General features: G+C 46.3%; 1 protein-coding gene and 1 long non-coding RNA gene across 3 annotated transcripts in view; both read left to right on the plus strand.

Moving 5' to 3' along the window:
* The window catches only part of LOC127590298 (uncharacterized), a 53,102-nt gene extending 48,488 nt beyond the window's left edge, over positions 1-4,614 (plus strand). Inside the window, exon 3 of the long non-coding RNA XR_007959583.1 lies at positions 4,589-4,614. This is a non-coding gene — a long non-coding RNA (uncharacterized LOC127590298). The remainder of the gene's footprint in view (positions 1-4,588) is intronic.
* septin12 (septin 12) overlaps positions 1-27,525 on the plus strand; it is a 174,755-nt gene that overhangs the window by 49,570 nt on the left and 97,660 nt on the right. For both annotated transcript variants that reach the window (XM_052049631.1, XM_052049630.1), the window contains exon 2: positions 8,365-9,891. In XM_052049631.1, the coding sequence (XP_051905591.1) occupies positions 8,365-9,891 (1,527 nt within the window). The remainder of the gene's footprint in view (positions 1-8,364; positions 9,892-27,525) is intronic.

Below are 27,525 nucleotides of genomic sequence, written 5' to 3' on the forward strand. Positions count from 1 at the left end.
GCGGTGCGGGGGCAAAGAGCGTGCGCGATCCTCGCTGAAAACCTTACGAAGGTCATGATAGCAATCTGGCACTCCATCAAGGCAGATAGTTTCGGGGGGTTCGTCACTGGCACGTTCGTGCTCCCCTACGGCCGAACGTAAACAATGTTTATAACAGTACCGGCTCCAACTGTCTATTGCCGGGCGCTCCCAGGAAATCACGGGGTTGTGAGTCTTGAGGGCAAACCGAGAATAACCGGAGCGTTTCGAGACCGCATTAAATAAAACCGTCGATGCTCGACATGGTTACCGGATAGTTGGAGTTTTAGAGGTTCCGTTCTTTGCGTTACTACCGCCAGGAGGCGCCCATCGAGATCACAAACCCGCTTCTTATCGACCAATTACTTGATAAAACAACCCAATTCAGACGCGAGGTTAGTGTCCATCAAACAATCATCAGCCCCCGAGTCTATCAGGGCCTTAACCCGCAGCGACCGGGACCCCCCAAATATCTCCCCTTCGAGTTCTAGTCTCTTGGGGTGCCCCGGCCGGGAGTCGACTCGCCGAGGCTCGGGAGGCTCTGCGCGGGGTCGTGACTCACAGTACTCAGGGAATGAAGAGAACGAAAACTCCGGACAGCTGGGAGCAGCACGAGGACCTTGTTGGACGCTGTCAGACACAGCCCGATCGTTGAATCGGCGCCTTCTCCCCTTCGATCCAACGTCTTTTCCACCCAGCTGCATCGGTTCCGCCGCGGTGGCCATGTTCCGGGATCGAGGGAGGTCTCCGGGCCCTGCTGCCCGAAGCGCCCCATGGTGTTCCTCGCGGTACGTGGCATGCCGGAACGGGAACCGATCACCTCTGCGCTCCCGGTTTCTCTCTCTCAGGCGGTTGTCCAACAGGAGGGTGAGCTCGATTAACCCTTCCAGGTCGGCGCTGTTGTCGCGGGTTGCTAGTTCATCCTTGAGCTGGGTGGTTAACCCGCGACGAAACAGTCCACACAGCGCCCGATCATCGTAGCCACTCGGCCAAAGTCCGGAACTCGATCGAGTAGTCCGCCACCGATCGCCTCCCCTGGTGGAGTGCAAGTAACCGGCCCTCCGCCTCTCTGCCCCGCACGGGATGGTGGAACACCCGGCGAACCGCCGTTACGAAGTCGTAGAACGAGGACCGGAGGGTCGGCTTCGCTTCACTCGTCGCCATCGCCCATGACGCTGCTGGACCTGTCAATAAGCTCATAACATAGGCCACTTTCGCGGCGTCATTAGTGTAGACGGACGGCTGCTGGTCGAATATGAGTGAGCACTGGTGGAGAAAGTGCCCACACTGCCCGTGCTCACCCCCGTAACATGGGGGGTGTGGAAGTGACGGCTCCCTCATCATTGTGAGGAATGATGCGGGTGCCTCAGGGGTGGTCGAACGAACCCCGGGGGGAGGTGTTCTCCGTTCCTCCACCCGTACTAAACGGGGTTCGAACTCATCGAACCGATGAGCCAGCATGGAAACCGAATTGGGCGAGAGTAATTTTGGCACGGCGTGGAATTCTCCGGCAGTGAGTAGACTGCCAGAGCGTCCAAATAAAGACTGAGCAATTACTCCCTAATGGGTGACAGGTGTGTAAACGACGGGCAGAAAGCCCGCCCCCTGCTGACAACCCCGGGACGTGACAATTTATGTTAAACGTCATCTATCTGCCCTTTCATAGGCGCAGCGAATGTACCATCATAGTTTTGCGTTTTGTGTTGAATACGGACGGTAGCCGTGCGTCACATACAGTCCAGTCCACAACTAGCAAAATACTATGGAAGTTCGCGCAAGCAGCAGCGCGGAAACTACTGTATTTAATGCTTCCGCAACATTCAGATCTTATGTTTGGAAATACTACGGCTTCGAAAAGAAAGACGGAAAGATTGATAAAAGCTCCGTAATTTGCAAAGAATGTCGCATTACGAAGCCATACAACGGCAGCACCACAAATATGCAGACCACTTAAAACGATGGCACCACATCACCGACAAGTTTCCCGCCCCCTCCCCGCGCCTCCCCGTCCAGTTCCTCGTTGGACCCCGGAGAAACTCTTGGCAAAGCAGGTCAGGATCAGAAAAAAATCGCCTCTTATTTTGGGGGTCCCCTTGCAGCTCACTGTGACCGCGCAAGGAAAAACTATATATGGATGACTCTTTTGGACATTTCATTTTGACACTCAGTGAGAGTGGTCTGTGTACGCTACAATACACACAGCAGCTATGAGGCTGTGACTGCCACATTGTTTCAATTGTATTTTTTTCTGTCTTATGGAGATGGATATTTCATATAAGACACTCAGTGAGTAGTCTGTTTGTGTTTACACTACAGCAACAGCTGTGAGTCTCAGGTGCCAAATGGTTTACATTTTCTTTGCACTAAACCCAATTTTGAAAGGGCTTAAATAAGTTGTTTTACACGTTCTACTGTTTCTAAGGAATAAAGTGGTCTACTTTTTGCAATACCATACTGAATTCCATCTTTTTTTTAACTTTTTTTCTTTGCATATTTGCATCATGTTTAATTGCACAATATCACAACAAATTGCATTGTATCGTATCGGATCGCATTGATTTGAACTAAATGTGTATCGCGTCGTATCACATCGTGAAGACGGTGAAACGTATCGCATCGTGTCGCCAGAAAATTCCATGTATCGTTTAAGTATTGCATCGCTGGTAGTGCATCGAGATGTGTATCGAATCGTCCTCAGTGCTGAGATTCACATCCCTAATATACATACACATACACGCACACACACACACACGCACACATTCACACACACTTCCCAGCCTGCCTGGAGCCTTCCAAGGCCATGAGTCTTTGCAGGAAGCAACTAAAGTTGGTCTTTGCTCTGTGTACATGTTTGTATGGTACTAACACAACCACTGATTATTTGTTGTCTTCTTTTTAATCAGAGTCTAGTTCTTTATCTCCAAATATCAGAGAAAAGCTGCACCTCCTCACAATGGGTGCACTGATTGAAGATTGAGCGCAAGTAAAGCTCGGCAAGCTGTTGAACTTTGCATGGAGGCGTGCAAGATAAAAAGTTTTCAAAGATTCAATAACATACCCTTTAAAAAGGGTGCAAGAGAGATGCAGTCCTTGACATGTAGGAAGGTGAAACTGATGAGACAAATTGTGTTCCTAAGGATCTATGAAGATAGTCCTTTAGTTGAAATGGAATAATTCAATCTATGCTTCAGAGGAAGTATCTTTTACCGACTCCACCAATACACAGCCACTACTGGGTGCAGTTATCTTTATGGACTTAAAGATGACAATCCGTGATATAAACTGTGATGACATATTTTTATATAACTGAAATATGCTGCACAAGACAACAAATGATTATTTTACGCTACATAAGGTTTCATAGCCGCCGTAGTTTGACTTCTGTCAGCCGACAAGGGATTATAAAGACTGCTCTGGAGCCACTCGAAGGCAACAGGAAGTGAGTCTCAACGCAAAAGCACTTATTGAAAACAATGGAAGCTTTTAAGACGCCACATAAGTAAACCACACAAGTACTGACAAAATATTTACCTCAGTGAATCAAAAAGTGCTCAGTTTGAGGAGTTTTTTTTTCAAATGGAATGCTTTTAAAAGCCAAATCCTACAGTGCTTCTTTTACACATTTAGCAAATTCACATTTCAAAATGCATTCCCTTCAGTTTGTGTGGCACTGAGAGGTCACCGGTTTGGTCGTTCAACATATAAAGATTCTTTGAGTCCCAGTGAAATGAGAAGGGCTGTGCAGTTACAGTCTAGCTTACACATTGAATGGATTCACACACACTTTTGCCTCCTCGAAAGTGTGAAGGCCCTCCTTTGTCTGTATTTTCTCAACAGGTCTGAAAGTGGAAGTTGTTTATTTTTAAGGACCACATCATTTTTCCTTTTGAACCCTGAAATAAGGTCATGCACATTAGAACTAGCTAAAAATTAAAGTTGATATCACTACACAGCGAAAACCCAAATTTCCACCCAAATAAATGAAGTATTTCAAATATGCAGTTGTTGCTCATGCATGGCTCGCAAATAGTGGTTTCAGTGTGTGTGTGTGTGTGTGTGTGTTATCCCCGTTAGCTTAATGGGGATATCCATCCATCCGTCCATCATCTACCGCTTATCCGGGGCCGGGTCGCGGGGGCAACAGCTTTAGCAGGGAAGCCCAGACTTCCCTCTCCCTAGCTACTTCTTCCAGCTCTCCCCGGGGGATCCCGAGTCGTTCTCAGGCAAGCTGGGTGACATAGTCTCTCCAGCGTGTCCTGGGTCTTCCTTGGGGTCTCCTCCCGCTGGGACATGACCGGAACACCTCACCGGGGAGGCGCTCAGGAGGCATCCGAATCAGATGCCCAAGCCACCTCATCTGGCTCCTCTCGATGTGGAGGAGAAGCGGCTCGACTCTGAGCCCCTCCCGGATGACCGAGCTCCTCGCCTTATCTCTAAGGGAGAGCCCCGACACCCTGCGGAGAAAACTCATTTCGGCCGCTTGTATCCGGCATCTCGTTCTTTCGGTCACGACCCATAGCTCGTGACCATAGATGAGGGTTGGGACGTAGATCGACCGGTAAATTGAGAGCTTCGCCCTTTGGCTCAGCTCCTTCTTCACCACGACAGACCGATACAGCGTCCGCATCACAGCAGACACTGCACCGATGCGCCTGTCGATCTCACGCTCCCTCCTGCCCCCACTCGTGAACAAGACCCCAAGATACTTGAACTCCTCCACTTGGGGCAAGATCTCCTCCCCGACCCGGAGGGGGCACTCCACCCTTTTCCGACTGAGGACCATGGTTTCAGATTTGGAGGTGCTGATTTTCATCCCAACCGCTTCACACTCGGCTGCGAAACGCTCCAGTGAGAGTTGGAGAGCCCCGTTTGAAGGAGCCAACAGCACCACATCATCTGCAAAAAGCAGGGATGCAATACTGAGGCCCCCAAAACGGACCCCCTCAACGCTTCGGCTGGGCCTAGAAATTCTGTCCATAAAGGTTATGAACAGAATCGGCGACACAGGGCAGCCTTGGCGGAGTCCTACCCCCACTGGAAACGATTCCGACTTACTGCCGGCAATGCGAACCAAACTCTGACATCGGTGGTACAGTGACCGAACAGCCCGTATCAGTGGGTTCGGTACCCCATACCGTCGAAGCACCCCCCACAGAACTCCCCGAGGGACACGGTCAAACGCCTTCTCCAAGTCCACAAAACACATGTAGACTGGTTGGGCGAATTACCACATACCCTCGAGGACCCTGCTAAGGGTGTAGAGCTGGTCCACTGTTCCACGGCCGGAACGAAAACCACACTGCTCCTCCTCAATCTGAGGCTCGACTTCTTGACGGACCCTCCTCTCCAGCACCCCTGAATAGACCTTACCAGGGAGGCTGAGGAGTGTGATCCCTCTGTAGTTGGAACACACCCTCCGGTCCCCCTTTTTAAAAAGAGGGACTACCACCCCGGTCTGCCAATCCAGAGGCACTCTCCCTGTTGACCACGCGATGTTGCAGAGGCGTGTCAACCAGGACAGCCCCACAACATCCAGAGCCTTGAGGAACTCCGGGCGGATCTTGCCACCGAGGAGCTTTTTAACCACATCGGTGACTTCAGCTACAGAGATAGGAGAGCCCACCTCAGAGTCCCCAGGCTCTGCTTCCTCCAAGGAAGACGTGTTGGTGGAGTTGAGGAGGTCTTCGAAGTACTCTGCCCACCGGTTCACAACGTCCCGAGTCTAAGTCAGCAGCGCCCCATCCCCACTGTACACAGTGTTAATGGTGCACTGCTTCCCCCTCCTGAGACGTCGGATGGTGGACCAGAATTTCCTCGAAGCCGTCCGGAAGTCGGCTTCCATGTCCTCACCAAACTCTTCCCACGCTCTGGTTTTTGCCTCGGCGACCACCGAAGCTGCGTTCCGCTTGGCCAGTCGATATCCGTCAGCTGCCTCTGGGGTCCCACAGGCCATAAAGGCTCGATAGGACTCCTTCTTCAGCTTGACGGCATCCCTTACTGCTGGTGTCCACCAGCGAGTACGGGGGTTGCCGCCACGACAGGCACCAACCACCTTACGGCCACAACTCAGATTGGCCGCCTCAACAATAGAGGCACGGAATATGGTCCACTCGGGCTCAATGTCCCCCGCCTCCCCCGGAACATGGGAAAAGCTCTGTCGGAGGTGGGAGTTGAAACTCCTTCTGACAGGGGATTCCGCAAGACGCTCCCAACAAACCCTCACAATACGTTTGGGTCTGCCAGGGCGGACCGGCATCTTCCCCCACCATCGGAGCCTACTCACCACCAGGTGGTGATCAGTTGACAGCTCCGCCCCTCTCTTCACCCGAGTGTCCAGAACATGCGGCCGCAAATCCGATGATACAACTACAAAGTCGATCATCGAACTGCGGCCTAGGGTATCCTGGTGCCAAGTGCACATATGGACACCCTTATGTTTGAACAAGGTGTTCGTTATGGACAATCCGTGACGAGCACAGAAGTCCAATAACAAAACACCACTCGGGTTCTGATCGGGGGGGCCGTTCCTCCCAATCACGCCCCTCCAGGTCTCACTGTCATTGCCCACATGAGCATTGAAGTCCCCCAGTAGAACAAGGGAGTCCCCAGCAGGAGTACTCTCCAGCACACCCTCCAAGGACTCCAAAAAGGGTGGGTATGCTGAGCTGCTGTTTGGTGCATATGCACAAACAACAGCCAGGACCCGAGAGGCAACCCTCTCGTCTACCGGTGTGAACCCCAATGTACAGGCACTGAGCCGGGGGGCAATGAGTATGCCCACACCTGCTCTGCGCCTCTCACCGTGAGCAACTCCAGAGTGGAAGAGAGTCCAACCCCTCTCGAGAGAACTGGTACCAAAACCCAGGCCGTGTGTGGAGGCAAGTTCGACTATATCCAGTCGGAAATTCTCTGCCTCACACACCAGCTCGGGCTCCTTCCCTGCCAGAGAGGTGACATTCCATGTCCCAAGAGCTAGCTTCTGCAGCCGAGGATCGGACCGCCAGGGTCCCCGCCTTTGGCTGCCGCCCAGCTCACATAGCACCCGACCCCTTTGGCCCATCTCATGGGTGGTGAGCCCATGGGAAGGGGGACCCACGTTGCCTCTTCGGGCTGTGCCCGACCGGGCCCCATGGGTGTAGGCCCGGCCACCAGGCGCTTGCCAACGAGCCCCACCTCCAGGCCTGGCTCCAGAGGGGGGCCCCGGTGACCCGCGTCCGGGCAAGGGAAACCTTGGTCCATATATTTTAACGGGGATATCTTTTTACATAATTTTTGACATAAGTTTTAATTATATGTAAAAAAATGAATTGAAAACTAGAACTTTTTACTCAACCGTTCCTGTGTTAGCATATCTTTAGTTTGAACAAACGGGCAAGAGAAAAATAAGCAGTCAACACCAGTATCTCGTATACGCTGTTCAGCAAAGCATTCGAAGCATAAATGTAAATGCGCAAACACATTGAATCAGGAAAATGGCAAATCAATTTTTTCCAGTGATTAAATTTGATGGGTATTATAAAGACACTTCAAGCTGCAAATATTCTGAAGATGACATCCATTTTACGAAACCACCTTAACTAAAAAAATCTAACATCGTTTGAAGTAACCACCCACACAATCGTTCCCGTGTTGTGTCAGGTTGCAGTTGTGGATATTGGTAACGCAAAACCCCACAAAAAGTTAAGCGTCGACCTCAATCCCCGTTTTGTGTTTTTGTACAAAGGAAGAATGTTTGTCTTTAACAGTAAGGGACTCCATCGTCATACAAATGCAAGTGTCAACGATCATTTAGGCTCAGAAGCCTGAAGAAAAGTGAGAGAAAGCAGAGGAAATTAAATATAATAATAAGAGCTGGGACAAAAACTAAACATATCTATTGCAGTTTAAGTCAAAGATTAAATCCTCAGATATGGATTCAAGTATCATGAACCACAGTTCATTAGCCAGGCGCTTCAGCAAGTCTATGATTTGTTCCTTTTAGTGAAAAGAAAAAAACTAAAATCAACACATTTAAGAGGTCTTGATTAAGAATCACAAAGACTGATATAAGAAGGAAGGAGTAGTAGCAAGATTACAGTCACACATGTCAAATTAAATGGATGCATCACAAATATCTGAGAACTCAACTACTGACTGGAGGTTAGGGCTGCAGTATCAATGTTTTTGTACTTTGTTGGGTCTTTGTGGAGAATGAAGCAGCCAGTCTGATCCTATCTTCAATCTTCTGTTAATGCTTCCTACGGAAAGTTAATATAAAAACTACCTGACATCCCCTTCAAACCACTTTTATGTTTCAGTCCAGAGTCTGTTACTCCCGTTACTAACAAACACTGTTTTTACTTGCAGCCTTGAAGAGATCCTTTGACATTGAAGATGTGGATGACATACCACCCTTCTCCTCAGCATCCACTACCTCCTCTCCCGTCTCTCCTCCGCCATCCCATTTCTTCCACAGCCAAAACAAAGCCAGTGAGGATAGCGGAGGAGGACAATCTCCTTCTTCATCTTTCACCAATATTAACAACCTGGGCTCTGCAGGGTACCACACCCATACCAGCCGGAGTTCCAATCCCAGTCCAGTCCTCAGATCACGCACGGTGGTCAGCAGTCTGTCCTTCAATCGAGCAACCATGAACAAACCAGCCATTTACAACAACTCCTCTGTGAATCGAGGAGCACCCTTTCAAAGCAGAGTGAACCCCAACAAGGGGTTCCCCATGTTGCAGGGACCAGGAAGTGACAATGACAGCCTTCATAGCTCCACTTCCAGCCTTGAATACTCTGGAGTTGCTAGCGGTTCCATTCATCCGAACAAGCTGACGTCATATCCGAGTCCATCGCCCCAGAATGAGTACCACCAAGTACAGTGCCAGCTCTCACAACAGCAACTACAAGCAAGTGGTACATTGGGAAACAACCACAATTTGAAGAAGTTCTCCTCTGATGGGATTGTTTTCCGCTCAGCATTGAACCAAGGAATAGGATTGGCATTGGTGGATCCTCACGAGATTAATCATGGATCCATGCCTAGCCTAGATATTCAAATCTGTGATGGACAAGAGGTCACGCAAGGTGTCCAAAGAGGTGGAGACCAGGTCTGTCCTGGCTTGAGATATACAAATGCCACCTGGAGTGGTCGGCGTCAGAATGCCAAAGCCCTTGAAGTTGAGGGTAGCTGTGGCCCCAACAATCATCATTATTCAGGCCCCCCGACGACCCAGCCCAAGGCTAAAGAGACTTCGCGTCTCAGTAAGTTTCCCCTGGACCTGGATAGCTTGGTGAGCACCACCTCCATTCCATCCCCTGCTAAAGTTCACAGACCCTTCAACTCCAACCCTCCAAAGCCTCCTCCAAGGGGCACAGAGAGTCCTCAGTGTCACAACAACTCCTTAACCACTGCATCTAGCCCACCAGCTTCCCTCAACAGCCTTGGTAGTTCTCCCGATACCCTCCCCCTCTCCCTTCACCATCCCCCTTTGCCCTTCTCAAGTCATTCAAGCACAGAATCTATTCTTGTTCCAGAGGTGAGCTGCTCACCAGTGCCTCTATCTCCAGCCCACACTCCACAGTTGAGAACCCTTTCCAGGCCTCAGGCTCTTCAAGTGAACCCTGTCCCTCCCAACTCCTCTCATCCTTCCAGCCCTCGAGCAACTGGCTCCTTGGAACGTTGCCCCAGTGATGTCGGCGATAGTGTAGGATGTATTTTACAAAGGATTGCCTCCTTCTCCCGGCCTTTCATCGCTGATACAACTCAAGCAACTGTCATCCAACCTCCTGCAGTTCCAAGCAATGGACGTCTGTCTTCGGAAATGGGCTGTCCTGCAGAGACCACAATTTTGCCAACAAGGGGACATGGCAAAAAGAAAAACAAAGGTAAGAAAAATATAATACAGTCAAACCTCGGTTTTCGAACGTCTCTGTTCTCGACCAAATCGGTTTTCGACCCAAAATTTCGAGTTTTTTATGCCTCGAATGACGACCGAATTTTGGTTCTCGAACAAACCGAGCACACTTGAATGCGTCACTTGACTCCTCTCGCCTCTCGAAGTGACGCTTCCTTGTTTAGCGTTCCATGGTGAACAGACGTGTTCAATAAAGATCGTACGATTCGGAACTGAATCGTTTGAATGTGCTGCGCCAAAGTGTGTTTATAAGGACACAAACTGTATCAGCATGTCGTGGGTTTGTTGGCTGGAATTTTGCGAAATTATGGATCGTTTTAAGACGTTTTCCCCAGTGTGGAATAATTTTGATCTTGGTAAATCTTTTTCTCCTTTGAGCATTGTTTACTCTTATATACATGTTTGTTTTTTTACAGTGGCGCATTGCACCCACTTTATCAGTTTATCAAGTGAATGACCTGTTAAATAATAATAATAATAATAATAATAATACATCACATTTGTAAGCGCCTTTCACAACACTCAAGGACACTGTACAGCCAAGACCAATAGTAAAACACAGATAAAATAATAAATAAAGAAAGAAAGATTTAAGGCGGGTAGGCAAGTCTGAATAGGTGGGTTTTGAGCTGGGTTTTGAATAAGGAAAGAGAGTCAATATTACGAATGTTGGGAGGAAGTGAGTTCCAGAGTTTGGGGGCAGAGCGACTGAAGGCTCTGCACCCCATTGTACTGAGACGGGCAGAGGGTAGAAAAAGGTGGAGGGAGGATGAGGACCTGAGTGAGCGAGAGGGAATGGAGATTTGAAGAAGATCTGACAGATAGGGGGGCGCCAGGTTATGGATGGCTTTGAATGTATAGAGAAGTATTTTGAAGTTGATTCTAAGTTTGACAGGAAGCCAGTGGAGCTGTCTGGGGATGGGGGTGATATGATGGAAGGAGGGGGTTCTCGTGATGATCCGGACTGCTGAATTCTGAACAAGTTGAAGTTTATGGAGGAGTTTTTGATGGACACCGAAGAGGAGTGAGTTGCAGTAGTCAATACGGGAAGTGACGAGACTGTGAACAAGGTGGTGTGCGGAGTGAGTGAGGGACGGAGGCGGTTTATATTGCGAAGGTGGAAATGAGCGGACCGGGTAATGTTATTGATGTGGGAGTGAAAGGATAGTGAACTGTCAAGGATGACACCCAGACTCTTCACCTGGGGGGAAGGAGATATAGTGGCATTATCAATTGTGAGGGAGAAACTGTCGGCTTTGTTTAGAGTGGATTTGGTACCGACGAGTAGGAGTTCAGTTTTATTGCTGTTTAGCTTGAGGAAATTGTGGGTGAACCAAGATTTGATTTCTGAGAGACAGTGAGAGAGGGACGAGGGTGGGAGAGAAGCGTCGGGTTTGCTGGAGACATAGAGCTGGGTGTCATCCGCAAAGCAGTGAAAGTGTAAGCCAAATTTGCGGAAAATGTTTCCGAGTGGAAAGAGGTAGACAATGAAGAGGAGCGGACCGAGGACAGAACCCTGGGGAACACCAGAAGAAACGGGGAGGGATTGTGAAGTAAAAGAATTGTTGAATGAACTGAGAGCGGCCAGTGAGATATGAGTGGAACCAATGTAGAGGGGTGTTGGTGATGCCTATGGTAGAGAGTCTATTGAGGAGGATGGGGTGAGAGATTGTGTCGAAGGCTGCACTCAGGTCAAGGAGGATGAGGATGGAGATAAGGCCAGAGTCTGCTGCCATGAGAAGATCGTTTGTGATTTTTATGTGGGCTGTTTCAGTACTGTGACGGGGACGGAAGCCGGACTGGAATTGTTCATAAAGACTATTGTCGGTGAGGTGGGAGTGGAGCTGAGAGGCGACAGTTTTCTCCAGAATTTTCGAGATGAAGGGAAGATAGGAAATGGGGCGTAGGTTATTGAAGTCATTGGGATCTGAACCAGTTTTTTTCAGGATTGGGGTGACAGCTGCAGTTTTGAAGAGCACAGGAACAATTCCAGTCGACAGAGAGGAATGGATAATGGCTGAGATGAAGGGAAGCAGAGAGGGTAGGCAGGATTTGACCAGAACTGTGGGGAGGGGATCAAGCTGACAGGAGGAAGTCTTGGATTTAATGATGAGGTCTGAAATTAATGAGAGATGGGGGAGTTCAAAAGAAGAGAACAGTTTGCAAGGGGTGAGAGGGTCAGATGAGGGGAAAGCTACAGAGGAGCCCAGATGCTGGTGGATTCTGTTGATTTTTTCATTGAAAAAGAGGAGAAGTGCATTGCAGGTGTCACGAGAGTAAAAGTGAGGTGGTAGGGAGTCAGGAGGTTGAGTGATTCTGTTCCAAAGGGAAAAGAGAGTCTTAGTATTTCCAGCATTGGAGCAGATGAGTCCGGAGTAGTAATGTGATTTTGCTTGAGAGATGGAATCCTTGTAGAGGGATAGCTGAGCTGCATAGTTGTCCTTGTGAGCAGTGAGGCCTGTTTTCCTATAAAGTCTCTCAAGCTGCCGGGTTTGGGATTTCAAGGAACGTAGATGAGGGGTGAACCAAGGGGCAGACCGAATAAAAAGGACAGAGCGGGACTTGACAGGGGCGAGCGTATTGAGGATGCTGGTGAGACCAGAGTTATATTGGAAAACCAAATCATCAGGAGTGGAGTCAATGTCCGGAGTCAGGGTGGTCAGCCATGCAGTGAGAGAGTCAATGTTAATGTCTTTCATATTACGGTAAACAATGGTCCGGGGTGATTTGGCAGTTGAGAGCGGGAGTGTAATGTTGAATGAGATAAGGAAGTGGTCCGTTATTGGAAGTTCATCAGCAGTACAGTTGGAGGGGGAAATACCAGAGCAGCAGAACAGATCCAGGGTGTGACCTTTGATGTGTGTGGGAAAATCTACAAATTGATCAAAACCAAGACTGTTCATTGAAGAAGTGAAGTCAATGGTGAGAGGAAGAGCAGTGTTGTCCATATGTATATTAAAATCTCCCAGGATTATTACATTTGGTGACAGAGAGGAGAGATGGGTGAGGACAGTAGACACTTCATTTAAAAAGTCGCGGTGGGGTTTGGGGGAGCGGTACACTGTGGCAATAATCGTGGGGATGGGTCCGGATATTTGACAGGCAAGGCATTCAAAGGAGGAAAGTGGCGGGAGAGAAACCGAAAGTACTTTCCACTTCTCGCGGTATACTATCGCGAGACCTCCTCCGCGACCAGAATCGCGGGGCTTGGAAATGTAAACAAATCCCGGGGGAGTGGAATCGTTCAACTGTGAGAAGTCCGCGGGAGTTTGCCAGGTTTCATTCAAGCAGAGAATGTCAAGCTTACGGTCCGTGAGGATATCTTGAATGAGATTACCCTTCCCAGTAAGCGAACGGATGTTAAGTAGCCCGAAGTTGACGGCGGCAGTCTCGCTGCTGCGGGGGCCGTTAGCCGACCTAGCCAAGCCGGCTAACGCACGATGGTCGATGGATCGGCCGGCGTTTCTGGATGGCCGACGGGAGGAAGACCAGAAGGAGATGATGGTGTTGGATCGGTTGAGGCAGAAGCCCCGACGAGACCCACGATGAATATATTTCCGGGAAGGAAAGCGAACGATGTCCGGGAGCCGGTGTAGAGCAGGAGGAGGGCCCAGCCATTGGAAGCGGAGCCGAAGGAGCTCGGCCAACGAGTACTGGAGCAGACCCTTGACAGGTCGATGGAGGAGCGACAGGTTGACAGGTAGGACGCTGAGACGCCGGGACGAAACAGTCGAAGATAGTTGAGAGTGCGAGGCAGGCGTGAATGGGGGCTGGGTGGAATGACTGTGAGATGATGATTGTGATTCCATGCGAAACAGTACAATCGAGCGTAAAAACACCGTAAAACACAAAAGTTTGTGGGAGAGCAGCGGCAGCCAAAACGCGCCAGCGTTCACTCTACCCGGAAGTCCCAGAATGCAACAGCACAGGTATGACTCTGTTCATGATGTTCAATACCGGCATTCCAAACATATGCTAGTCATTTAAAGAGCCTTACAGTTGCTTTATTCATTTTATCTTATAATTGCAAGATCCTCCATAATTGAAGTCCCATCTGCTTGTCAGAAGCAAACACACCCAGAAACCAAGACCCTTTACAATATGGGAAATGGAACCAGAAAACATCCACATCTGTATAAAATTTCATTTAAAACTCTCTGCTCATTATCGTCATCTGAACCATGTTAAAGAGTCTTTTGTGAGGCTCGGGAGCTGGTGGAGAAATCGCCTTGGAGCAAAGACACTCCAAAAACTTTTGTTCTTCAATAAAAAATCATAAACTCATCACTTTTTTTGTCTTTTATTTCACATGATTTAACAAAAAAATTCTACATAAGTTAAAAATCTGAATTATAACTCTAATTTGCTATATTTTACAGACCAACTCAGATTAGCATTTTCACAAACAAGGATTTTCTTTACCTGCAATGATTTTATAACTACTGCAGGGGTCACTATTGGGTGACCAACACAGATCAATACAGTGCTGGCACAGTTTGTGAAGTGGGTCAGTACACTCCTTCTTTTTTTGTCTGGAATTTTATTGAATGTGTACTTACATACTCACTTTGGAGGCCTGGGACTAGGTCGGTTTCCCTTTGCTCCAATCTAGTGATTTACAGTTAAAGGAGAGTGGTATCTCAAGTTCCAAAATGAATTCATTCCATGACCCAGGTTCTATCTATCTATCTATCTATCTATCTATCTATCTATCTATCTATCTATCTATCTATCTATCTATCTATCTATCTATCTATCTATCTATCTATCTATCTATCTATCTATCTATCTATCTATCTATCTATCTATCTATCTATCTATCTATCTATCTATTGTGGTATATGGTTTTTGCTGCTTCGCTGGTCTTCAAAAAACACTCGGTGATCGGTGGCTGTTTCCCGACGAATGAGCACTTCAGGGACCACGGCTGATTGGGAAAAGATTTTATTCTACCAATGTCAGAGTGAAGTCTTTCCAAAAAGTTGAGTGGCCCAAGGCATGGATGTAAAAAAAGCCCCTCAACCCCTGTCAGGCCCGTATCTTTTATACCTGGCAAGGAGCTGATGTCATGGCTTTGTGCACCAGCTGCGGTTTTCAATCTACTAGTTTACTTCAGTCCTAAAAAAGGAGATTTTGACCAGCGCTGTTGGTGATGGATGACAACAGCCACTTTACCCTATTATAGGATTGCACACACTGCTGAAACTGGATTCTCCCTGACCAGCAAATATAGAATAGAATCGTGTTACTGACGCCAAGTGGACATTCTAAGGCCACCTACAGGAATAGAGAGGGAATTCCAAATTACACTTCACTATCTATCTATCTATCTATCTATCTATCTATCTATCTATCTATCTATCTATCTATCTATCTATCTATCTATCTATCTATCTATCTATCTATCTATCTATCTATCTATCTATCTATCTATCTATCTATCTATCTATCTATCTATCTATCTATCTATCTATCTATCTATCTACCTACCTACCTATAATGGGTGTAATAATATATCTATTTGATTGATGTATCTATGTGTCTGACCCACGATCCAACTACATCAATGAGCGCTGGACTCGTCGATAAGGATGCTAGCCACAGATCGACACAACATCATTTTTTGTGAGTTGATTGATGTAATTGATATAATTCACAAAATCCATTTATACTCAGCATTCCTAATGCTGTTTTATTTTTTATTCCAGCTTTGTTTTTTTAATCAACATTTATTCGCTTTTTCCACTCTTGCATGTCATGTCTGGTCGGCGACGATCAACACGCAACTTAGATCATGGCGGTGAGGAAGAGATGAGACGACACACTGCGTTCGGTTTTACGGGAACACTTTTGATGTTGCAAAAAAGGACATCGTCTTGACATGAGAGTTGCCATGTAGTCTTTGCAAATAATGTGAAATATAAATGGAGCAGTGAACTTAAACTTAAACGCAAGCACGGAGAAAACATGCAAACTCCACACAGTACAACATAGTACTTGACAATCACTTTTAAACAACTCTGCCAAATCCGGAGGTAGAAGATGCGGCGGTTCCTCTTCTACTTCGCTTACATCAGACTCATCATCAATTTATTTCACACAGGCCTGAGGGGGTTTTACAGCCAAGAGTAACCTTTAAGTTATTCTGAGGTCGAAATAACCATAAAATTTAAAAAAAAAAAAAAGATCGCAATGAGTTATGCACAGAACCACTGCTGGTTAAATAGTGCGAGAAGCACAACACAAGTTTTTCTGCTCATCCATGGTGAGAAGGTTCACAAAATGAAACATGTACGTCACTGGAGTCAGCATGTCAAAAATTCTGAAACTCGAGGTCCCACTGCATACTAGAGTAAGAGAGTTGTGAGAGCTGAACAACTGCATCAAAACCCTCCACTAAATACTCCACCTAAACGGCCATAAAAGTGGAGAAAAACATCTGTTTACAAATTATAGACCAATATCACAAGTACCACAATTTTCAAAAATATTAGAAAAACTATTTTCTCGCAGACTTGATAGTTTTATACAAAAGCATGCGCTGTTAAGTGAGAATCAATATGGCTTCAGGGAAAAACGGACCACCTCAATGGCAGTTATGGAGTTTGTGGAAGCAATATAGACAACAAAGAATTTACTGTTGGGGTTTTCCTAGATCTAAAAAAAGCTTTTGACACAATAGATCACAGTATATTATTGAAAAAACTAGAAAGATATGGCATTAGAGGTGTAGCTTATAAATGGATAAAAAGTTATTTAGAAAACAGATATCAGTACGTGCAACTCAACAATAAAAAAACGAATCAACTGAAAATCACTCACGGAGTACCTCAGGGGTCAGTGCTTGGTCCAAAACTATTCATCTTATATATAAATGATATCTGCAAGGTCTCAAAACTATTTAAATGTGTCCTATTTGCTGATGATACAACTTTCTACTGTTCTGGAATAAATCTGAAACAGCTCCTGACACCCGTAGAAAACGAATTAAACAAATTAAAAAACTGGTTCGACAGAAATAAATTGTCACTTAACCTGAAAAAATCGAAGTCAATTGTTTTTGGCACAAGACCAATCAAACACCAAGCTAAAATTATGGTAAACTCAATTGAAATAGAAAGAGCGTATGAAACCAAGTTTCTCTGATTAGTAATAGACCCAAAACTATGTTGGAAACCACATATCGATAACGTAAAAAGAAAAATAGCCAAGACCGTAGGGATCCTCTACAAAACCAAGGAAGTGCTAAATAAGAGATCCTTGTACACATTATACACTTCATTATTATTACCATACATGACCTACTGTGTGGAAATATGGGGAAATGCCTGCAAAACAAACACACTCCCTATTCTCAAACTACAAAAAAAAGCAATTCGAATTATTAATAGATCAAAATATACGGAACCCACAAATCCATTATTTATTAAATTAAATACGATGAAATTTTATGACCTGGTTGACTTTAAAATCGCCCAATTAATGTACAAAGCACACAATAACCTGCTCTGCCAAAACATTCAGAAGTTTTTTGAAATTCGAGAAAGCAACTATGAATTAAGAGGTACCAACTTATTCAAAAAACTCAAAACAAGAACAAACATCAAGCAAAGAAGTGTATCTAGCAAAGGTGTTAATCTGTGGAATAATCTCGAAACGGACCTAAAAATGAGTAAATCGCTTGCTGAGTTCAAAAACAAATTCAAAAAAATAGTACAAACAACCTACACCAATCAGAGTTAAAATAATAAATGCTAAACATTAAATATAATGATAAATCAGAACTAAGTTGATAAATAGAGAAAGGTATTGCAATATCCATTATGAATACAAGAGAAAATTGACACAAGAGTGCCAAGGTGAGGATGTATATAATCCCGATACAAACCAAAAGTTGTGAAAATATCACGGTTAAGGGTAAAGTATGAGCCTTAATGGAGACTTCTTATTACTTTTTCTTGTCTGGTTGATATAAAAATGATTTAGTAGATATAAACACATAACGGGGTAGGACTAGATAAGTTTTTTTACTTCATCCTACTCCCTTGAACATAATAACTGTGTTGAATGAAGACTGATTTCTTTCTTTTACTTTTTTATCTACCTTATTTTCTGTCAAATTATTACTGTATATGTTTTATGTTCATTAAACAAACCAAACCAAACTAAAGACACACTACATCGTGGTGGCACTTCTATCTGTGTGTGTGTGTGTGTGTGTGTGTGTGTGTGTGTGTGTGTGTGTGTGCGTGTGCGTGTGTGTGTGTATGTGTGTCAGTGGCGATTGCTCTCGGACTACAAGGGAAGCTCGGCTTCCCCTAAAATGTCAAAAAATTAAGTGATCAAATATATGAATGTAAATTTTGTTGTGTGTACATGTCATTGACTAAATATGCACTACAAGGTGCAAAATTTTTGTTCCAAATCAGCTTCTTACTGGTTGCGATTCGACTCCCTTCTCATTCATACCCGCAGCTTCGCTGTGCTTTTCTTTAAGCGGTGGACGCTCAGCGTCCGCAGAGGGTCTACTGCCCGGACGCCGAGAGTTCAGGGTAGGTTGTCCCAATGCGTTGAACGGAGACGAGTCATTGGATACAAGCTGGTTTTTGTCCCACCGACGGAAGCTCGGTGCCTCTGGGACTGGATGGCAGTGGGAGGGTACCGGACGCCAGGCTTTTCTGCATCAGATTGGATGATCTGTCTGAGCCTGTGTGCAAGTTTGATTGACATCGAAATAAGCCAATCATCGACCTTTTAGTGTAGGAATCCGTGTGAGCAATGTTTCAATTCGCCTTCTTCTTCTCCTAATCATCTTAGCGACACGCTTTGTTGTAAACAACTAGCAACAAATTAATATTTTATTTCTGGTGGGTTTTATTGTAGTTCCTGTAGTTGTAGGACACTAATTAAATCCCTGGAAAAGACACCTTGTTGGTATGACAGGGTCACAGATAATTTTCTTGAAAAGGAACAGAGAGTAGAATTCATGTATAAATAAACGGACACATTTTATGATGTCGGCCAAAATTGAGCTTCCCCTCTTTGACAGACCAGCATTCGCCATTGGTGTGTGTGTGTGTGTGTGTGTGTGTGTGTGTGGTGTTTATGTTTGTTTTTGTATGAGTGGGTGGCTGAGTGTGAGTAATAACGTCTGTTTAACAAATGATGACAGGGGACTTCCCTCATGTCAGCTCACAAAATCAAGATAAGTTTGGCAGATGAGTTGGTTACCGCACCCATTGTAATGGTTTCCTCCTCTATGGCGCTATAGTACTGTTCTGAGTTAGAACATCTGAACTTTTCAGTGGAGTTTGTATCTTCTCCATGTGCTCCTTGTCTCGTGTACCGGTACTCTCATGCATCTTAGGTTCTTCCAAATTGCCCATTGTTCTGAAAGTTATTGAGAATGTTTTTTGTTTTTTCTGTACCTGCACATTTGTTTATACTAACCATTAAAAGTGGAAAGAAAAGGAACACTGAACTCCTGCTTTTAACATCTTGGCAAGAAGAGTTTACCAATGTATAGGTTTTGGCTAGCTTACTTTAGATGTGGGTGTTGTTTTGATAGGTAACATCCTGTCAAGAGTCTCAGCAGTTTAACTGCCATTTGCTTACTTTTATTTAGTCTAACAATGAGAGTCTCCTTTTGTTTGGAAATGTGTCTTGCTGTAATTTTTACACAACATTCCTGCATGGTATATTTAACTTTGGCACCACTTTCATCAGCGTACACACCCCTATGCTTTCATCAGTGTTCAGGCTGTAAATAACAGACACAAGCTTCGTAATGGTCTACGCTGTGAATGAGTGTTTTGCTATTCTCATTGCTTTGCTTTGATGGTTTGTTTGCATAAAAACATCAAAACGAAAAAGCTGCCACTGGGCCTTTTCCTCGTCTCCTTTCCTCTGCTTTTAAACAACACTCAGAGTAAAAGAAAAGTCCGAAATTAACTGACTGAGAACAAAGAATGAAAACAAATCAGATTTTTGTGCCGTGATTGTTTTACACAATACCAGAAATGGGAACAAGTTATATATTTGCAAATCTCAAATAAATGTTTTTGTGTGTGAGTTCACCTTATCTAATGTCAAGCCCTGCGATCACTCAAGTCCCAAGCCATGTTGTGTTATTAATGCCCTCTTACCTGCAGTTTCTCATCTTCATAAAGACTGAAGACCAGTGATGTCAAATATTTATATGAATGGATGATTCATCTGACCTGTAACACAAGTACAGTATAATACCCCTTTCAATAATCATCTTAAATTATCGTCATGTAGTTTAACATCTGAGTAGCGATCAAAAAACTTCATCTTCAGAGATGGCCGAAATGTAGCCTCATCATGATTCCAACATGACTAAGCCCCCGCACCCTAGTCCCCAACTCTATGACCAGAACTCAGATTTCTGTGCTCATCACAGATTGTCCTGAACGACCACCATGTCCAGACAGAAGCGTGTCCATATGTGTACTTCGCACCAGGACACTCTTGGCTGCAGTCCCATGATCGACTCTGTGATTGTGTCGTCGCACTTGCTTGGGCACACAAATTTAGCAGATGATATTTTTAATACAGCCCGGTAGTCCAGTGGTTAGCACGTCGGCTTCACAGTGCAGAGGTACCGGGTTCGATTCCAGCTCCGGCCTCCCTGTGTGGAGTTTGCATGTTCTCCCTGGGCCTGAGTTCATCAACGCCTGCTCCACCTGCGCCTGCGGCAAGGCCTCGCATCGGCCTCCGGCTGGATTGCTCCAAACGCTACCCATTCATCCTCGACCTTGGTCCCACATCTCCCTGGACTTTGTCACGGGTCTTCCCCCATCCCGTGCGCGTTCCATCATTCTCACCATTGTGGACCGTTTCTCTAAATCGGCCCACTTCATCCCTCTGTCCAAATTGCCGTCGGCGTTGGAGACCGCCGACCTCCTCGTCAGGCATATTTTCCGCCTCCATGGCATCCCTCAGGACATTGAATCCGACGGGGGGCCCCAGTTCGTGTCCAAAGTGTGGAAGCGGTTCTGCCGGTCACTGGGGGCCACGGCGAGTTTGACGTCGGGATACCACCCGCAGTCCAATGGGCAGGCGGAGCGCACTAAACAGGATCTGGGGGCGGCCCTCCGTTGCGTGTGTCTCCACCGTCCCTCGTCCTGGGTTGACCACTTACCTTGGGTGGAGTACGCTCACAACACCCTCGTCTCTTCAGCTACTGGGCGGTCCCCTTTCATGACAGCCTACGGGTACCAACCACCGCTGTTCCCATCCCAGGAGGGTCCGGTGGAGGTTCCGTCGGTGCAGTTCCACCTCAAACGGGCTCATCACATGTGGAAAGAGGCCAGGGCCGCATTGTCCCGCAACGCGACCAGAAACCGGCAGATCGCGGACCGTCGGCGACGCCCGGCGCCGACCTACGTGGTGGGGCAAAAGGTGTGGCTGGCTATGAGGGACCTGCGCCTGGCGGGCACGTCTGCCAAGTTGGGGCCCCGGTTCACCGGACCGTTTGTGGTAGACTGCGTCATCAGCCCCGTCACAGTCAAGCTCCGGTTGCCGGCCTCAATGAAGGTTCACCCCGTGTTCCACGTCTCGCTGATCAAGCCGGTGGCGACCAGTCCCTTGGCCCCGTCTCCCACCCCGCCTCCTCCTCCGCGGGTCATCAACGGATGACCCGCGTACACTGTGCGGGCCATCCTGGACTCTCGGTGCAGGGGTAAGGGGTTCCCGTATCTGGTCGACTGGGAGGGCTATGGGCCGGAGGATCGACAATGGGTCCCCCGCTCCTGGATCTTAGACCCGTCCCTAATTCGGGACTTCCACGCTTCTCACCCGTCCAGACCGGGTGGGCAGCCGGGAGGCGTCCGTTGGGGGGGGGGGGGTACTGTCATGTTCCGTATTTGGCAGCAGGTGGCACGCGTTCACTTCTGCCAGCTACACACCTGCTGCCTATTTTCCAGTGATTGCACCTGCTATATCTAGGCGCTCCGGCGGTTGACCCATTGCCGGAATATTACATGCCGTGCCACTGCTGTTGACCATATGCCAAAAATTATTGTTCGCTACCATTTCGCGATTGGTTATGTTATCGTCGTCCCACGGGACTCATTATCTTAAACGTACGCGTAGTAGTACTCGTTTAAGCATACTTTCCTTGCCATTGTTTTGCAAGCGTTTTCAGTTGTCGCATTTCCTTATTTTCTGGTGCTCGTTTTTACCAGCGCTTTCTGTTGTCGCGTTCCTTATTTCCTGGTGCTCTTTTTGACCAGCGTTTTCTGTTGTTTATTATGCGGTATTTTTGTTTATAATAAATATTATTGTTTTGACAGATTCCGTGTCGGTGTCTGCTATTTCGGGGATCCGCTTACTTTCGTTTTCTCCGTTACGTACGAAGCAGTTCCCTTTCCCTACTTCGTGCGTAACGTGACAGGGTCCTTACAAGTTGTGGGCATATGGCTACAAGCAGACACCTCATAAGCTTCTTTTTAAATGTTTTCATATGAGAAAGTACTGCAGCGAATGAACATGATCCAAAATAGTCATCATCGATTCCCTTCAAATCACTTTTGAAACTGACCGACACATATCCTGTCTCATTTAATTGCTGGCCAAAATTAGATCGGATGATCAGTGGCGGTCCATTAAGCTTTATTGTGATCAGGTATCCACTTCACTCTGGGGAATTTTGTTTGACCAACAAATTTCAAGTGGAGAGGACTCCCTCCCATATTAAAAAAATGTAATCCTGCGAGAGAAAAAAAATCACATTTTTTAAATGCACCTTTAATCTGTTTGTCTTTTTCTTGTAACCATAACAGAATACAGTTCCCCTTTAAGCCTGTATGCATTATGTACTAACTGAAGTACAGATAGATGTATATATTTAATTAAACAAAAAAAATGGAGTGCAAGGCGGCCCGGTAGTCCAGTGGTTAGCACGTCGGCTTCACAGTGCAGAGGTACCGGGTTCGATTCCAGCTCCGGCCTCCCTGTGTGGAGTTTGCATGTTCTCCCCGGGCCTGCGTGGGTTTTCTCCGGGTGCTCCGGTTTCCTCCCACATTCCAAAAACATGCGTGGCAGGCTGATTGAACACTCTAAATTGTCCCTAGGCGTGAGTGTGAGTGCGAATGGTTGTTCGTTTCTGTGTGCCCTGCGATTGGCTGGCAACTGATTCAGGGGGTCCCCCGCCTACTGCCCGAAGACAGCTGGGATAGGCTCCAGCACCCCCCGCGACCCTAGTGAGGATCAAGCGGCTCGGAAGATGAATGAATGAATGAATGAAAATGGAGTGCAATTATTTTCACTACTATTAGTGTTGGTATTTTGAAGAGAGGTCCTATAAGCAATGAGGTATGCTCAAGCAGGGTCTGGACAGCAGGAAATGAAATGAAAGCGTAAAAGTTAAGTATTGCTCAAAACAAGATTACTCTGTTCTCCAAAAGAAATAAAGTGAGTGCATGGAACAGCCAAATCAGTATTTTCATTCTTATTTCTCTTTTTTCATCTGCCCTTTTGCAATCCTTCAACCTGGCTTTTTTCCACTGAGACTCGAATGAAGCTGCTCTGCCGGTGTCAGACCTCTCTCTCTCGCTCTCTTTCTGATATAGAGTGACTCACACAAAAGATGATGACACGCGGCAGTGTTTATGGGAAAAACGAACACATCTGCTAAAAAAAATAAAATAATATTCAATTAACTGAATTTGAAAAACAACTAACTACAATGAAAAATCCAAAACCATTTTCATCCTCAATCCATCTTGAATCCTAAAATCAGAAATCAGAATAATCCTGATATTTGGCATCATTGTTGTGTCTTGTTGCGTTTTGTATTTATTTTATATTATTTTATTCTATTTTATTTATTTTTTTTGAAATGCAGTGTCATGTTCCATATTTGGCAGCAGGTAGCAGGCGTTCATTTCTGCCGCCTGCAAACCTGCTGCCTGTTTGTCGGTGATTGCACCTGCTATATCTAGGCGCTCCGGCGGTTGACTCACGCCGCAGTATTGCATGCCGTGCCACTGCTTGCCCATGTTCGTAAATATTATTCAATACAATTTGCTGTTGGTTACATTTTCTTCTTCCCATGGGGATTATTCTAAGCGTATACGTGAACTTGTAATTGTTTACCGTATTTTCACGACTTTAAGGCGCCATTAAAAGTCTAAAATTTTCTCCAAAATGGACAGGACGCCTTATAATGCGGAGCGTCTTTTATATGAGCTGAGTTCCAAAATCTGGCTGAGACCCGAGACGCTGTTTATATAGAGAAAAGGCGGAATTGAGGTCGACCAGTCAGTGAAGCGCGTCCGTGCACTTATATGTAAATATATGGAGAGAGAGAAAATGTGTACGTGAGTGATGACACGCACGCATGCGGAGAAGAGTTCGCCCAATCAGTGAAGCGCGTCCGTGCACTTATATGTAAATTATGGAGAGAGAGAAAATGTGTACGTGAGTGACGACACGCACGCATGCGGAGAAGAGGTCGGCCAATCAGTGAAGCGCGTCCGTGCACATATGCATGTAAATATATGAAGAGAGGTGGACGTGAGTGAGGACAAGCACGCAGGGGGTGGGTCCGGCAATGAGTGAAGGGTGGGCGTGTAAGTGGACGCTAAAGGCACGCCTCTAGTAGGTACCAGCACCTGTATAAAATGTGAGTATGTGCATTATTGCAAAACAACTTCGGTTTTGGTTTCCAAGAACCCCCGAAAATGAATTCCACAAAGAGACACGCCTACGAAGCGCAATTCAAACTCCAAGCCATCGGTTATGCAGTGAAACATGGGAATCGAGCAGCCGCCAGAGAATTTAATGTCAAAGAATCCATTTTTCGCAAATGGAGGAAGCAGGAGAACGAGCTTCGCCAAGTCAACAAGACGAAGCGGAGTTTCCGTGGAAATAAGGCAAGGTGGCCCGGGTTGGAAGACCAACTGGAGCGGTGGATTCTTGATCAAAGAGCAGCTGGCAGAAGCGTCTCCACGGTCACCATTCGACTAAGGGCGAAAACGTTAGGCGAAGAATTGAAAATTGAACATTTTCAAGGAGGTCCGTCTTGGTGCTTTCGCTTTATGAAACGACGCCATCTATCCGTGAGAGTGAAGACGACCGTGGCTCAGCAACTTCCAGCGGACTACAAAGAAAAGCTGGCCGTTTTCCACACCTACTGCAGTAAGAAGATTGTCGACAAACGCATCCAGCCTAACCACATTACCAACATGGACGAGGTCCCGCTGACTTTCGACATCCCGGTGAACCACACTGTGGAGAAGAAGGGGACCAGCACGGTTGCGATACGCACAACGGGGCACGAGAAGTCAGCTTTTAATGTCGTTCTTGGTTGTCATGCCAACGGACAGAAACTGCCACCTATGGTGATTTTCAAGCGAAAGACGCTGCCGAAAGAAAAGTTTCCAGCCGGCGTCATCGTGAAATCAAACCAAAAGGGCTGGATGGACGAGGAGAAGATGAGAGAGTGGCTAAGAGAGATGTATGTTAAGAGACCAGATGGCTTTTTCCATGCCTCGCCGTCACTCTTGATTTGCGACTCCATGCGTGCCCATCTCACAACCAGCGGTGAAAAACAAAGTCAAGCAAATGAACTCCGAGCTTGCCGTCATTCCCGGAGGCTTGACTAAAGAACTCCTACCGCTGGACATCGGCATACACCGGGCGTTCAAAGTGAAGTTGCGAGCGGCATGGGAAAAATGGATGACCGATGGCGAACACAGCTTCACGAAGAGTGGGAGGCAGCGCCGGGCTAGTTACGCCACAATCTGTGAATGGATTGTGGCTGCTTGGACGAACGTATCTGCTAGTACAGTTGTTCGAGCTTTTGGCAAAGCCGGCATCATTACTGTGGAGCCACATGACGACGAGAGTGACTCTGACAACGAGAGGGAACCCGGCGGTTTGGATGGATTACAGATACTTGCACAATTGTTCAATTCGGACACAGAAGATGACGACTTTGATGGCTTTCTGAGTGATGATTGAGCAAAAAACGTGAGTACCTTGTAAATAAAACACACCCGAACTCAGTTCTGCTTTCGTTGCCTTTTTAAAAACGTGTTTTAGCTTCGAGCTTCAGTGTATGCTTCAAGCTAACGTGTTAGCGAACGTGTTAGCATGCATGCATGCCGTATGTTTAAGCGTATGTTTTACCACTGTAAAACTGCGCCCATTAGTACAGTGCGTCCTGTGTATGTGTAAAATACAGAAATGTCACCCATTAATGAGACTGCGCCCAACCGTACGGTGCGCCGAATAGTCGTGAAAATACGGTAATCTTATTTCCTTTCCATTTTTGCAAGCGTTTTCTGTTGTTGCGTTACATTAGTTCCTGGTTCTCATGTTTACCACTGGTAGTGATGGGTCCATGAGGCCTCATGACGCGTGTCGACACAATGACACACTGTGTTGATACTGTGCTGATACTGTGTCGCTGACCACTGCCACCTGCTGGACCTTCAAAATCCCTGAAGCCAACCCACTTGACACACTGAACAGACTGATTTGATGATGAAGTGTATACAATGCACTACCTCACTCTACTCACAATAGCCACAAGCGGCATTGTTTATGTTGTTGTTTATGCTGTTTATATTGTCTATACTGTTCAGATTACATGTCTTTTTAATACAGTGTAGCTGCTATACTTTCGTAGCTGTGTTTGTTTAATGCACAGCATGTTTGCATGCATATATGCACTGAGGATTGAGAGGAAGAAATTTCATCTATGCTGCATGTCATACATAAAGCATATTTGACAGTAAAGATGACATTGACCCTTGACAATATCATTCACATCCATGCATTAATATTGTATTATTCAATGTGTTCCAATAATGTGAAAATCATGTGAATGAGGATGCTTGTGGGCTTTGTCTTCACAAATTTGATTTAGAAAAACAAGATGCTCCAGTGTTTTAAATTTCAGTCTGTTGCGTTTAATGCATGCTATTTCCCCTGTTGAGGAGAACACACACACAATGCAATAAGACATGTCAAAAATCCGAGAGGCACTTGGTGAGACGAGGAGATTTTAATAAATACCTTATTCTCCAAAATGAGTTCAAAATGGCTCTACACAGTGGACAATTTGTGTTTGTCCGGAAGCTGCTCCATAATATGCACGTACAGTAGCAACGTCACTCGAGTGAAGCTCGTCTCAGCAGTCGATAGTCTGCTGCTCTCAGCTGTGCGTGTGTGAGCACGAGCACGTACTCGCGGCGCCGACCCAATCCGCGCCACATATTAAGCTTTGAACTACGACAACAGCTAAGCTAGCCTAGCCGATGTAATGATGGTCAGCAGACAAGGTTTACGTTTTATGTGACTTTTAATAACAATGTGGCAGAGTCATCAAACATGCGGTGTACTCACTCGCAGTCACTTTCTGGAACTCCCCCTTATAGGCGGGACCTCTCAATCGACTGGAGTATGACGTACAGTACAAACGTTCATAAAGCACTTCTCATATAATAATTGTATGACAGCCGACATGATGCTCGAAGTCAGACGGATATTTTTTTTCTGATAATCAGTGTGTTTTCCGTATTGCCCAAACATATTTTTGATTACTGCAATGCCCTGTACTTTGGAGTCAGCC

The sequence above is a fragment of the Hippocampus zosterae genome, chromosome 17 (assembly GCF_025434085.1).
Source record: "Hippocampus zosterae strain Florida chromosome 17, ASM2543408v3, whole genome shotgun sequence".
Lineage (NCBI taxonomy): Eukaryota > Metazoa > Chordata > Actinopteri > Syngnathiformes > Syngnathidae > Hippocampus > Hippocampus zosterae.